We start from the raw sequence: 15,138 nt of genomic DNA, 5'->3' as shown, positions 1-15,138 counted from the left end.
AAAAGAGCTTTCCCTTTCCTAGTGTAACGGTCCGAATGTGAGTGAACGAGTTACTGAAATCCCTCATCTCGAAGCCTCGAACCCCTCTAAGAAACCAATAACTAGTTCTAGATGATATTTCACAGGAAGCAACGAAAAGCTCTATAAAAACCATGGAATTAATTCCTTAAGGCAAGCTGCAATGAAATTGACGAGAAGAAGCGGGAAAAGAAAGTCAAGCGAGTCAGGAGACGAAAAGGTGTTATAAAAGGACATCTTTACCGAGTTGTAATCATTGTTGAACTAAGAGCAGTATGGCGAGCATCACCAGCAGCGGTTGGTGTCGGGGACCTGCGTTCTCCCCTGGGGCAATATGCCGCCAAGGTGCTCAGTGAATTGTTTCCCCGCCCCAACAAAATGAGATTATTGGAAACAACGATTGCCTCCCGTTATGATGCTGATGTTTTACCTACTAACCTTGGATTCAATCATGAAATTATCCGATAGATATAAGAATTTCTGTGTATTCCTGGAACACTTGGCATTTTATTGATTTGGGGAAATACAGCCTGTCGTTCATTCATTTTTTTTTCATATTTTTATTAGCACTCCGCTAACCTTTAAAGTAAACCAAATACATATTATATATATAACCTTACTGAGTGTTATCATTTGGAGCCTGTTTTGCTGCTCATTGGAAATTACTGAACCATACACACATCCCCTCCATAGTACATTATCACCATCCAGTTTCTTAATGCTGTCTCAAAAGTGGTTCCCACGGAAATCCTCCCACCCTCCATAATTAACCACACAAGTAACGCCCTTCTGGTCACAAACTTCGGAACGAGTGTTCACTTGTCCTGAGGCCTTAACATCCGGGACCAGCGCTCGACAACTACCACGCTACCACATACCATTCACTACCCTAGTGGTTGTCATAATCAAGGGATGTAGCTTTTATTTAATTTAATTTAATATTCTCTATTTGCCACGCTACATATGGTGGCTTTTGCGGTGGGATTTCCCTGTGAACCATTCCCCCCCCCCCCCCCCCCCTTGTTGAAGCAGAGTTAACTAGACAGTATAATTAATATTTTATTTTGTTTTTTTTTGTTGATTGATTGTTGGTCGCCCTATTGCTTTGCAGTCTTATTTTTTTTTTTTTTTTTTTTTTTTACGCATAACGTAAATTTCTCTGTATATTTATGCATAAATCTCAAAATTATAAATTAATTTGTTTTTTGTGCACAGTTTAATTTTGCATATATTTATATATAATACATGATGATTATGTTGAGTCTATGGCTTAAAACTTATATTCAGAAGCGGCGTTTGAAATTTGGAGCGCTCTGGTAGCCCAAAAATGGGGAGGGGCGATATCTTTGCACGGGCGTAGCGTAGGGGATCGTAATAATCCCACAGCCGGAGCGCTTCCCCGCGTTACCAGTCTTCAAACTGTCCTCGTTGCCGCCTCTGCCCAGGTCGTCCGTCCCCTGGTGCACCACGATGGCCAGGTTGCCGATGTAGCGCTGCGAGTGCGGGTCGAGGGAGATCTGCCGGTCGTGGATGTAGACGTCAGCCTCGCCGTTGTAGTTGGCTTGGATGTTCCCGAGATCGCCCACATGCCTCACGTAATCATCATGTATTATATATAAATATATGCAAAATTAAACTGTGCACAAAAAACAAATTAATTTATAATTTTGAGATTTATGCATAAATATACAGAAATTTAAGTTATGCGTAAAAAAAAAAAAAAAATGTTAAGACTGCAAAGCAATAGGGCGACCAACAATCAATCAACAAAAAAAGACAAAATAAAATATTAATTATACTGTCTAGTTAACTCTCATGTCCCTTGGTTTAAGTAGTGGTTTGGTAGGCGAGTCTTCTTGGCTTCTACGTAATCGGTCCACTAATTCTAACTTTTTTTTTTTTGTGTGTCTTTGCATTTACTTGTTTTTCTCTCTCGGTGTTCATAACACCAGAGAACATGTTTAGAGTAGCACTTGTAGGGCATAGTCATATTCCAAGGGAATTGGAGGTAGAGGAGCAGGACATTCAGGTAGATATTTTTCGTGCCCCGGGAGGAAAAGCCGGGAATTTCTTTGAGGATGACTGCATTCAGGCAGTATATGAGGAGGAAAGGGAGGAGGTGGAAGGAGCGTGCGCGTGGTAAGTCTCTCGCAAAATAATGGAAAGTGGTAGTCTGCAATGGCGCGGTAATTATCACTAACAAACAAGTGCTTAACCTCCCTTGCTCATGTGTTCGAAGGTAGTTTCGTTTGAGTTTATGGGTTTTATATATTTTTTATTAGTTTGCTTTGATTGTTCTCTTCTCTTTAGTAGAGTAAACTGTAAAATTTGATACTGAGGGAACATAGGAAATTTTGACACAATGGAGAAAACTGTAAAGAAGAGATAGCTGACTTGCTGGGTCCATGGGAAAGTGAACACTGCCCAGACCAACAGCGTACTGACACTGACCAGGAAGACCCTAGGGTACAAACACAGTCAAAGAAAGAGCCACAAGCGGGTAACAACGTGAAAATGGAAGAACTCGAGGAAGAGGTAGATTTTCTAAAAACATCAATGTTAGAATTAGTGGACCGATTACGTAGAAGCCAAGAAGACTCGCCTACCAAACCACTACTTAAACCAAGGGACATACCCATCCTTGAGAGAAGACACCTGAAGGGAGTAGAAGGAGGAGGCAGATTAGAGGTATTCCTTTCCCAGATTGAACAATGCACCCCACGGGGGGGAAGATCGAAAAAGAATAGCTTTGAGTCGAGTAGACGCAGAATTAGCAGTTTACATTCAAAGCACTCTGAAGCATGGCCCCGTGGTGGACTGGGAAGAATTCAAAATATCACTGATCAAAGAACTAACGGATCAGAGTAAAGTAAAGGCTGCTCGTCTCCTGCTAGCCCGCCTCACACAGTAGGCCGTAGGTGGTGTGTACGTTCTCCAAGCTTCTGGCTTGCTGCCGTGGTGCTCGTCTCCGGTCACCTCTCTCCCGCTTCTGCCTTGCTGCCGTGGTGCTCGCCTCAAGTCTACCCAGCTTCTGGCTGCTTCCTCCTCCTCCTCGCTTACTCATCAGCTTCTCTCCTCCATCACGTGATCTTTTAACCCCGCATTACTGACTCTCTCCCTTCCGGAACATTCTTTTACAATCAAACCCCTACCTATCTAACTAACTAGTTATTGGTTTCTTGGAGGGGTTCGAGGCTTTGAGATGAGGGATTTCAGTAACTCCTTCATATATTCGCTCATTCGCTCGCCGTGTTATCTTCTCATAACCTTTTACGCACTTACATTCCTCAACTACCCATTCACTCTTTCACTCATTCACTCTCACTCACTCACGCTCCCACTCGCTCACACTTACTCACTGTCACTCACCGACTTACTCACATTCTCTCATTCATTCACATTCGCTTACACTTACTCACTGTTACTAACTGACTTACTCACATTCTCGTTCACTCACATTCGGACCGTTACACTAGTGAAAAATGTCATTGTGCCTTCAGCTCGAACATTTGGAAACAATGTTCTAGATGATATTTCACAGGGAAGCAACTTGAGAAGCTCTATAAAAAATCATGGAATTAATTCCTTAAAGCAAGCTGCAATGAAATTGACTAGAAGAAGCGGGAAAAAGAAAGTCAAGCGAGTCGGGAGGAAAAGGTGTTATAAAAAGGACATCTTTACCGAGTTGTAATCATTGTTGAACTAAGAGCAGTATGGCGAGCATCACCAGCGCGGTTGGTGTCGGGGACCCGCGTTCTCCCCTGGGGCAATTTGCCGCCGGTGTCAGTGAATTGTTTCCCCGCCCCAACAAAATGAGATTATTGGAAACAACGATTGCCTCCCGTTATGATGCTGATGTTTTACCTACTAACCTTGGATTCAATATGAAATTATCCGATAGATATATAGAATTTCTCATTCCTGGAACACTTGGCATTTTTATTGATTTGGGGAAATTGGTGTTGCACACCTCTTTACGCTTAACTAAGCCAGACAATACTACTCCTCTCGATGACGCTCAACATGTTGAATTTACAAATAATACCGTGCACAGCCTATTCAAATCAGTGCAATGTTTCTTGGGAGATGTAGCTGTTGACAATAATGTACTTTATGGGTACACTTCATACGTTAAAATGCTGAATACTTTGTCGCCCAACAAATTGAATACAATTGGAGCCAATGCTAGTATTACCATCCCAGAGAACGGTTTTATTTCCAAAGTAACAGCAGAATACTTTGACAATGCCAGCGCGCAACACAAGACCATTAAGAAGCGGGTTAAGACTCACGGTATACAACTCTGTACCCCGCTTCTTCTGGATATAAGTTCTTTAGACAGTTACTTGCTCGATGGTATTTCGGTTAGACTCCGAATGGAACTATCTAGTAATGCATGGCTGCTAAATTCTCCAACTGGCGATAACATTCGTCTGCATATAGATTCAGCCAAGCTGCTTTATACGCGACCGTTTCCTTATCCTAATGCACTTCATGCTTTGAACGCGTCTCTCGCCACAGGAAATCTTTTAAAATCGACATTTACCAAAACCCTCTTGAAAACGTATGTGCTAGCCAAAGACCAAACCTCAGGAACGTATGATCAACCGTGGGGTAATGTTATTCCGGAAAAACTCTCGCTTATTATAACGAGCACGGAAGCTCATTCTGGCGACTATACGCTAAATCCATTGTATCTGAGCCATGGCGATATAAGTCAAATAAGCTTAAGTATTAATGGTAGAACCATGTATAATATTCCTAGTAAATTCCCTCATGACTATGCCGAGCTCTACCATCGTACTTTGGATCCATTTGGTTTTCACAAAGACCATTTAATCGGAAAGGATATTTTCGGCAAGGGGGCAACGATTTGCACATTTGATTTGCGTGCTGAAAACTTGAATGATAATTTGCCCGTTGAAATGAATGGGGGGCTTAGACTTAGCTTGAATCTAAGCAAGGGAGAAAACGAGAACCATTTGTTGATACTGTTTGGCGAAACAGTGGGTATAATAACAGTTAATTCTGAAAGACGGCTGCAGTGTGATGTGCGCGCTTGAAGCGGCTGTGCGATTAACAACATGGAGATTGAAAGAGGATTGAGGGGGCACATAGGCAAGCAAGCCTTGTTTTAGGCGTGTTATTGGCAGACGAGGTAAACTCTATACCTCGATATAGAAAACCTATAGTGTGCATCGTCAATACGCTACCAAGTTATTCTAAAAGAGAAATGGGACACTGGATTTGTCTCTACTATGAACCGGGCATGGCAGTGTTCCTAGATAGTTATGCTCTCGATCCAAAATTATACTCTGATCATTTTGATCATATTGATTACCCCGGGCTCAGTATGTATAAAAATGCATTTCGACTTCAAAGCACGCGAAGCGATGTGTGCGGGGCATATGCCATGTACTTTGCCTACAATGTTTCACACTTGGGTGTAAGAGAATCTCTTGAAAAAATGTGTATGGAGTTTTCCAAGACCGAATATTCGAGGAATGATGAACACGTGATGAGATTCGCTTACAGCAAGTTTATGATGCCCGTATGTCATCAAACATTTAACACGTGTTCATAAAAAGTAAGTATTGACTTTATTGATTTTTTCATATTGAAGTGTATGACATTCCATGAAGCTATTCTAAGCATAAATAATTTTCTAGTTCCTTTATCGAGGGGAGAGGGTTGTATACCATGCTTAAATCTGAGGTCTCGCTCCACACACACAGGTCCTCACTCGTCACCGCCACTACCCCGTGCTGCCCCCGCTCCGCCCCGCCCCGTCCCGGGCCCCGCGCAATCCTGTCGCATCCTATCGTCGCAGCGCCCGCAGCGCCCGCTGCCTCCGCCGCCGCCGCCGCCGCCTTATTTGGCGGGCAGTCTTTTATGTATGAGCCGGATCGAAATATAAAAGCGTTTTATTCATATGTTTCCACAAATCGAATAAATTTTAAGACAATTATTGTGGCTTTTTTTTTTCATCCGTTTCTTTTTTTTGATAAAGGACATCTAAACAAGTTAAACAAACTCAATGTTTATTGCAATTTGGTCAAATTATGATTCCAGATTCATCATGTGCAATTTTATGATATCATAGACTCCAACATTAGTCCTATATACAGAATATATTTACATATATTTTATATTTAACATAAAAATAGCAGGCAAATTCTTACACTATAAACAGTATATACAACATTCACACCAGTCCTTATCTTATAAACAACTACAATTTATTCTGAAAAAGTCTGTATCTTCTAGCATATATTCAAGGGGGGGTGATGAGAGCATTTAATTTATTTCTTCCTGTTCCGCGGCTAGCATTAACATGTCATCATCCGTCTCTACCCGTTTTATCAGGGGAAAATATTGCTCGGCCAGCAAATCCCGTTCTCCCCACAATTCATAGGTTTCTTCTTCTAGTTCTCCCATTTCACCGATCTCTTGCCCACCCATTACCTCGGCTAGTCTCGCTTCTGTTATGCCTCTTTCATCGCCTTCCTCCAAATTTCCTTCGTTTGACTGTGTCATGTTCTGGGCTACCTCCTCCTCCTTCTCCTCTATCCCTATAGAATTATCGGGATGACCGTAAGATCGTGACTCCAAGGTGCTAATGTTGTATCTTTTGTCCTCAACTACAGATATCCCTCTCTTGGGATATTTTACTGTACTCATTCGTCCATTGCGCACTGTGAATCCCTGATAGTCAAAGGTAAATGTTTGCTGATGAGCAATTTTCTTCTTTATGAACTTTGGAACGCCCTTAGCTGAACTCAACCGGTCACCGTCTGCCAAGAGGATGGAGTAACACTTTGGTTTTACACCTACAAATTCTGAGATGGTTCTTTCCCCCACTTCAGACTTGAGAAATCCAAGCTTTCCTTTGTTGTCTGTGCTGTACAAGGAATGTGAGGGGCTAAAGTTACTTGTGTCTATATAGCTTTTGAAGGGTTCCTGCGAGTACTCTGTTAATAGATCAGGAGTTTCAATTTCTGTTATTAAGGAATCAGTGTCACAATACACTAGTTTTGCCCGATCTCCGTAATGAGCCTTCAACACATTGTAATAGACATCATAAAGTCGCAGCTTGGACAGCTCTAGGATGTAGTAGCCAATGTAGTTTGGATGATTCACCCGTGACTATTTCCTATGGCGAGTTACAACTACATGGCCATCATTGAGAGGTACAACGCGTTTAAAGTAAGGACTTCGGGCCAGCTTCAAAAACTTTTCGCAGTTGGTGACAATATCTTCTTCTTCTTCTTCTTCCCAGCTTTTCCCTATTCGGGGTCGCCGTTGTGAATGAGCCTTCTCCACGTATTTCTGTTGTTGGCCATCTCTGGGTTTAAATTCTTCTCCCTTAGATCTCCGTTTATGCTATAAATCCACCTTCGTTTGGGCCTTCCTCTTCTTCTATTTCCCTGCACTTCCATTTCCATGACTTCCCTTCCTACATGATCTTCCCCAACTCTTCTTCTCAAGTGTCCATACCACCTCAATCTTGACTCCTGGATCTTCTTGGAGATTTCAATTACTTTCACTGTTCCTCTTATATATTCATTCCTAATTCGATCTCTTCTGGTGACTCCTACCATCCATCTCAACATCTTCATTTCCGCCACATCCATCTTCTTTTCTTCGTTCTTCTTCAGAGGTGCTGCTTCAAACCCATACGCCATTGCAGGTCTGACCACTGCTTTGTGAACTTTACCCTTCACTCTTACTGGTACCCTCCTATCACATATCACACCAGAAACTTTCCGCCAGTTATTCCAGCCACATTGGATCCGGAAATTCACTTCTTTTTCCATCTCCACTGTCTCGTCTACCATTGATCCCAAGTACTTAAATGTTTTCACTCTCTTCAACATTTCACCATTTAGTCTGTGGCCTGTTGGTCACCACTTGTATCTGTTGTGAAGTATTCCGTTTTGGACCTACTAATCTTCATTCCTCTGCTTTCCAAAGCAACTCTCCATTCTTCTAGTTTTCTTTCCAGCTGTCTTCTCTCCTCTGTCACCAAGACGTTGTCTAGACAGTAAACGCGAATACTTATGTTGTTTAATCTTTCAAGCCGACCGAGGTCTTCCCAGGATACCGGGGTTGGAATGTTACCCGTATTAATGGAGGCCAAGCAAGCATTCTCCCATTTTCTGCCCGATGGAACTACATTTCTTGACTTTAGATAGCGATAAGCTGTTAGAACTTGGAAAACACAGTCCGTGGGTCCCGAAGGGTTAAGAACTTGTGTTTTCCCTGGAGCACCCTTAGGATAGGGCACATACTCTCCAATACTATTGTGCAGCATTATAAGAGAGAAGGAAAATTTTACGCTAACTATTTCATCTAACGTAAATCCACTGCCCTCTTCGTCTGACATGTCATGTTCAAACCGATTAACAAAATATTCGGATAGTTCACGTACATATAAATCTTTATCTTCATAGCTAATTACCTGCATATGACTTCTCATATACATATCTCTACATTGAACTCCGTCGTCGGGGTCTTCCCTGACTAAACGCAGTTGCATGTCAACGTACACTTTAAAAGAAGGAGGTCTAACCTGCTGGCAGCCTTGGAATACAGACTCTACTGCCTCGCGAAGACGGTCAGTGTTGTTGTTGAAATACGATGCAATGTCTCCGTTGTCTACTGGTGGGACGGGTACGTCGATCGTTGTTAAGCCCCCGTTGAAATGTTGGCTTATTTCATCGGGTGTTGGTGAGGACTGAGGGTGTTGTTGCCGGCCGTCCCGGGTTATAACCGCTGGGCCCTGGCTGTGGAGAACTGTTTGGATGGGAGAATCCCTCACGACGGGCTTGCTTTTTCCTGTAGGTGTCTGAAGAAAGGTAAAATAATATTAGAGGGACCAGTGAAATTACAATTTTTTCCTTAGAAGAGACGTGTGCGCAATAAAAAAAAAACGTAGAAACTTACCGTTTGTTCCTGTATTCGCTTGTTTTCGTTTTCGTCCACTACCAATCGCTGAAGAGGAGGGTCAATGGCTGAGCCTCCCAGACCCGCCTTCTTCGGAGATAGCCCTTAAGGAATATGAAACACATAAATGAAATTTTATGAACCTCTCTACCCCGCACATATTTTACTGTGACACTTAAAATACAATATGGGAAATGTGTCTCTTGTAAAACACATTTTAACAATATTGCATTTCAGAAGATATTAGGTTTTGACCTACCTTTGGTTTTGACTGGCTTCGTCGCTGAGACCCGTCCGTGGAGAACACCTTCCAATATCGCTGGGGCCTGGTTGAGAGAAACCGACATCTGATCGATCAGAGCTAGTCGACGGCGTCTCTTCTGAAAAAAAGATAGAAAGACTAAAGTCGATATTGAACATGTTGCCCAACTCTCTACCCCCCTCCCGTCATCCACATCTGCTACTGTTTTTTATGACAATCATATAAAGTAACGCGAACATTTAAGTACTTACCATTGTTTCTAGTAGATATATCTTTCGATCCAGTCCCAAGGCCCTCTGGAAGGCAGGTCGCTCTATGAGCTGCGAGTGTGGACAACGGGAAGTAATTATTACACCATGAACATTTGATACAGGTGTGTACAGTACAGGGGTCCTCATGTTTGCGAGAAACAAGAACAGGAGACCTCTTGACCCGAGACCTCCTTGAGAAGCTGTGAAGTGCTCGTTGGTTTGACGCCCATAAATACCCCCGGCAATGTGTGTTCGTTTGTACGTGTGTGTGTGTGTGTGTGTGTGTGTGTGTGTGTGTGTGTGTGTGTGTGTGTGTGTGTGTGTGTGTGTGTGTGTGTGTGTGTGTGTGTGTTCCTCAGGTCAGTCCTTAATGACCTGAGGTTTATTGTAATGACTTGAATCATTAAGGCTTCAGAAGACCAGAAGGCGTGGCCTCAGATACATGGAGATGTCATCGAAACATTTTTTCCGTGATTTTATCTCGTATGAACAGATGTGTGTGTGTGCGTGTGTGCGTGTGTGTGTGTGTGTGTGTGTGTGTGTGTGTGTGTGTGTGTGTGTGTGTGTGTGTGTGTGTGTGTGTGTGTGTGCGTGTGTGTGTATGCGTGTGCGTGTGTGTATCTGCATGTGTATTCCTCAGGTCAGTCCTTAATGACCTGAGGTTTATTGTAATGACTTGAATCATTAAGACTCCAATAGGCGTGGCCTCAGATACGTGGAGATGTCATCGATCCATTTTTTCCGCGATTTTATCTCGTATGGCCAGATGTGTGTGTGTGTGTGTGTGTGTGTGTGTGTGTGTGTGTGTGTGTGTGTATGCGCGCCTATGGGAAGAGGGAGGGAAAGAAAGATAAGACGCCAGGAACAGGTGCGCGGGACATATTCCAGCCTGGTGATTAACCTAATGTCTTTGGGCCGGTCTTACAGTCACCCGTTTTCGTTCGCTAGCCAGCGAACGAAAGCCTTCCGCGCGGGATCGGGTCTTACAGTCGCTCTCGACCGCTGCTTTTCGGTCGCTCGCGAACGAAAAATCGGCGTTTTGGTAAGGAGATTTTGGGGAGCGGTTGAGGTGACGAAAACGAGATTTGTAACCAATAAATTCAAAGTAAATGAGTAAATCTGCAATGATATGACATACCTAGCATGCAGAAAGCATATAGAAGGCAAATAATTATTCAAAACACCTTTATTTTTGTTGCACAAACATTTTATTGGGCAGCGTATCGTACACCGCCAGCACAACAGTCTGCCGTCTCAGCCAACGCAATGGATATTTTCGGTAAGTATATCTAGTGTTTTATTTATCTATTGATATTTCTTTTTGAAAATGTTGTGTGTAGTTGTTTTCGTGGCTCATATGGGTGTGCTGATAGGGTTAACAAACCATTGCATACTTGTGGATTTGGTGGCACTCAGTCAACATGAATTCTATTATGAAATATTAAGAATATATAAGACTGCACCCAAAAAATATTCAAGGTATAATGAACTATTCATAATAGTTGTTCCCAGGCAGAGGGGGAGGAAAAACAAAAACTATTGAATTACACCCATCACGGGTGGTCACCAGTTTATTTCTGTTGTATTTTTATGTACTAATCAGTACGACTGTTTGTGTTATGAATAACTAGATAAGAGGTGATAGTCTACTGTCTTACAGTGAAAGGTAACTATTTTAGCTCTGATAGATTCAGTTAAACGGCATTAGGTTACTAATTATAAGGTTTGCTTTAGTTCCGTGGAATCATGTATAATTCGCAATCTATTAAGTCGCCATATTTTATTTTAGCAGCAATAGGTTATTATCCTTTGCAGTGATAGGTTACTATCCTAATGTTGAGCTGCAGCTCTAAGATAGTGTCATTTGCCCTGACAGCTACTTCACAGCATTTCCACAGCAATAAGATGATTTTTCTCACTTATTTAAAATACTGACTACAATATTCATTTCTGAGTAATTTATGAGAATGGCAGTTAAGGAGATTTTTTTTATATTCTCTTGAAATAGCTGTGGTTATTATGTAAATATCTCGCTCCATTGTTCTCGTCGTTGTATTCTGGTGCGACAATTATTTTCATACGATAAAGCATCATAGGTTACCCAAAAAATGAAGTCAGTGTCTCTGAAATATATCACTCAGGTCAGGCGAAACTCTTCTGGTAGCTTATGTAGGATTGTGCAGGTTAGGTTCGGCTCGGCCCCCTTCCTATTTTTCAGTTTAAAAAAGTTAAAGTTGGGGGCATATGCTATAGCTGCATTAGCATTAAAATTCGTTCTTCCATTCATCACTCTGTCCCTCAGTCACTGTTATATTGTACATACTTTTGTTTAAATTTTCCAGCTTGTTTCTTTCTCAGTTCTCTTGTTTTCTGCACACCCAAAATTTAGTTATTTTCATCCTAATTTCAACATGACAGCATTTTTTTTTTTAATAATACTTTTTGTACATATATGTCTCTCCCACAGGATGTGGAATTCTTCTGAATCTTAAGATGCTTGTCACAGTGAAATACCTGGTCACAAGCAATTTCCTCTTCACCATAGCTGACTGCTTATAAATTGTTGTCATCAGGTAGCAGGGCTATTGGAGATGTCAACTGATATACCTGGTACCCTTTCTACATATAATTTCTCTATCAGAGGAAGCACACCATGTGTCCGAAAAAGTTTATAATGTTGCTGGTATGGAAGGAGTTACAAAGAGTGTCAGGGTCAAGGTTAGACTACACCTAGGATCAGTCCGCTCATTCTCAGTAGTGACGTACAGGCTGATGGATGAGGTCAGGCAGCAGTCTCTGTAGACCATGCATGATATTTGTGGATGATATTGTGATATTTAATGAAGGCAGGGAAGAAACTAAAAATGAACTAGAGAGGTGGAGGTATGCACTGTATAAGAGGGATGGAAATCAGCAGGAGGAGTGAGCCCTACGGAAATGGTACTGTGAGGTTTCAGTGAGTGGAGCTGGCAAAGGTAGATAAGTTCAAATACTAGGGCTTAACAGAACAAAGCAATGGAACGTGTGCTACACAAAGGAAGAAAAGAGTACCCTACAAGCCAGATGGAATGTAGGGAGAATGGTGACACGATCATCCGATATTTCTGCTCCAGGACAAACCCCTGGGCTGTCCTGTGGTGACTGTGTCCATTTCTAGCATCAAAGAGCAGTTAAGTTATAGATATCATAAAAGACCTTTTGCTGTAAGAAAATCTTTATTTGGTAATAAATTTACCTGTATTTTCAACATGGAAAACTAAATTATTAGACTGTGTAATCCTTTTTTCATCACACGTACCAGGGGTAAATAAAACTATATTATCAATAAAATATTAATATAAAATAATGATAAATTCTTTACCCCATGCTAAATTAATAAAGGTAAAGTTGGGGGCATATGCTTTAGCGACATGTGGCCTCATTGCTCATCTCCATCTTATTTGCCCTAGAGCTGCTTGTTGGTAAGAACTATTTATCCTGGGACATGGGTAGTATGACAGGAGAGTTATCAGTTTACTTTCCCCAGGTTATCCCAAATATCCATTTCTTTGAGTGAAGAAACAATTCCCCATTTTATTTCTTAGTATTTTTAGATTAATAATACTCAAAACCATTATAATTTGGACAAATATACAAATAAGTAATTCAATATAAGTAATAAAGAAAACTAACCTAAACCTAACCTAACATAACCATACCAGCACTGTCAGTGCACTGGACAGTCGGGGCGGTGGCCGCAGTAGTTAGGTTTGGTTAGGTTACGTCTGTTTGGTCGAGGTTGGACTACACCTAGAATCAGCCTGTTCATTCTCAGTAGTGATGTACAGGCTGACGGATGAGGTCAGGCAGCAGTCTCCGTGGACCATAATATTTGTGGATGACATTGTGATGTGTACCCCAAGCTAAATAAATAAAGGTAGAGTTGGGGGCATATGCTATAGCTGCATGTGGCCTCATTGCTCATCTCCATCTCACTGGCCCTAGAGCTGGTTGTTGTTAAGAACTAATCATCCTGGGACATGGCTAGTGTGACAGGAGTCATCAGTTTACTTTTCCCAGGTTTTCCCAAGTATCCAATTCTTGAGTGAAGAAACAATTTCCCCTGCTTCTTTTCTTACTGTTTTCAGATTAATAATACTCAAAACCATTATAATTTGAAGAAAATAAACAAACAAGTAGTTCAATAGAAGTACTAAAGAAGACTAACTAATCTAAGCAGACCTAACATAACCCTGCCAGCACTGTCAGTGCAGTGGTTAGGTGGTGCTACTTTGGCTCGTTATCTACAAGAACAAAAATATCTACACCATACTTTGGCTTGTTATCTACAAGGAAAAGTATCTACACTGTAGAAATTTTATTTTGTAATGATATCTACATGGTAAAACATAATTAAAACACTTTTGGTTTTGGTTTGGTTATGTTACGTCTGCTTAGGTTAGGTTAGTTACTTATAATGTACATTTTCATATTATGGTTCAAGTGCATTTATTTTTGCCCTTTGCCCACAGTTTGGAAGAGGACATGATATTTTGAAGTGGCAGAGCTAAAATATTTACCAAAAATTTTGTAAATATTCGTCCTTGGGGTGTTTTATCCTCTACTCCCCCTTTTTTATCACACTGAAAAGGAGAGTGAACAGCTGGGAGGGCTGCATGTCAATAATGCCCAGGAGAAGATTAAAGAAACACTGGTGCATTGGTTAGGAGGTTCAGCAGCAAATCCGTGTGTCCGTGTATGAATCTCAGCTTGATCAGTCGACACGCAGCTCACCCAGCTGTTCATGCACCCTTTTGGGCTGACTAACTAATGGGTATCTAGGAAAACTTTGGGAAGATAAACTGCGAGTAGCAGAGATGTCACACTGGCCCTGTCATTATTATTATTACCCACCACAGACTCAAGGACAAGTAAGGCGGACAAACACAGAGGCCGCACGCAGCTTTGAGGCATGCCCACAACTCTACCTGGAGACGAGGTAATGCTGAAAACATGATTTATCTCGAGAAAAACGACAGTGGTCGCTGCACAGTTCATGGTACGCACCGATAAATCACGTGACTTTGTTTACGTTTTCACGCTCACGCTCACCAACCTCGCCCGACCAGTTATACCAACACTGCCGACGATTTAGGTTCGGTGCGGGTCTCGTTGGGGAGCGTAAATCTTTGAGTGTAAGATTTACGTACGCCAGCCAACGAACCTGGTGCGCGTTTTCGTTTTACCGCTCCCGAAAGGACTGTAAGACCGGCCCTTTAACCTTTTCCGTGATTATAATCTTGTGGTCATTCGAGCCCGCGATCTTATCTTGTTTGAGTATGTGTGTGTGTGTGTGTGTGTGTGTGTGTGTGTGTGTGTGTGTGTGTGTGTGTGTGTGTGTGTGTGTGTGTGTGTGTGTGTGTGTGTGTGTGTGTGTGTGTGTGTGTGTGTGTGTGTGTGTGTGTGTGCCTATGGGAAGAGGGAGGGAAAGAAAGATAAGACGCCGGGAACAGGTGCGCGGGACATATTCTAGCCTGGTCATTAACCTAATGTCTAACCTTTTTCCGTTATTATAATCTTGTGGTCATTCGAGCCCGCGATCTTATCTTAACCCTTCAAGTACCCTCTCTTCCGTCACCCCCGCTGGGCACCCCCACTCCCGTTACCCCCCCCCGCTTCCGT

The 15,138-nt window shown here is 42.1% G+C and overlaps 1 protein-coding gene across 1 annotated transcript; it reads right to left on the bottom strand.

The window, feature by feature from the left end:
- Window positions 1-1,170: 1,170 nt before the first annotated feature.
- Window positions 1,171-1,625, bottom strand: LOC126992420 (superoxide dismutase [Cu-Zn]-like; the record flags this gene model as incomplete). The annotated part of the gene is made up of 1 exon (XM_050851158.1): window positions 1,171-1,625. A coding segment is annotated over one exon (324 nt), but the record flags the coding sequence as incomplete, so codon positions are not given.
- Between the last annotated feature and the right edge of the window lie 13,513 nt (window positions 1,626-15,138).

This window comes from Eriocheir sinensis, unplaced genomic scaffold, assembly GCF_024679095.1.
Source record: "Eriocheir sinensis breed Jianghai 21 unplaced genomic scaffold, ASM2467909v1 Scaffold457, whole genome shotgun sequence".
In the NCBI taxonomy this organism is placed as follows: Eukaryota; Metazoa; Arthropoda; class Malacostraca; order Decapoda; family Varunidae; genus Eriocheir; species Eriocheir sinensis.
This window is presented reverse-complemented; position numbering and strand designations above follow the sequence as displayed.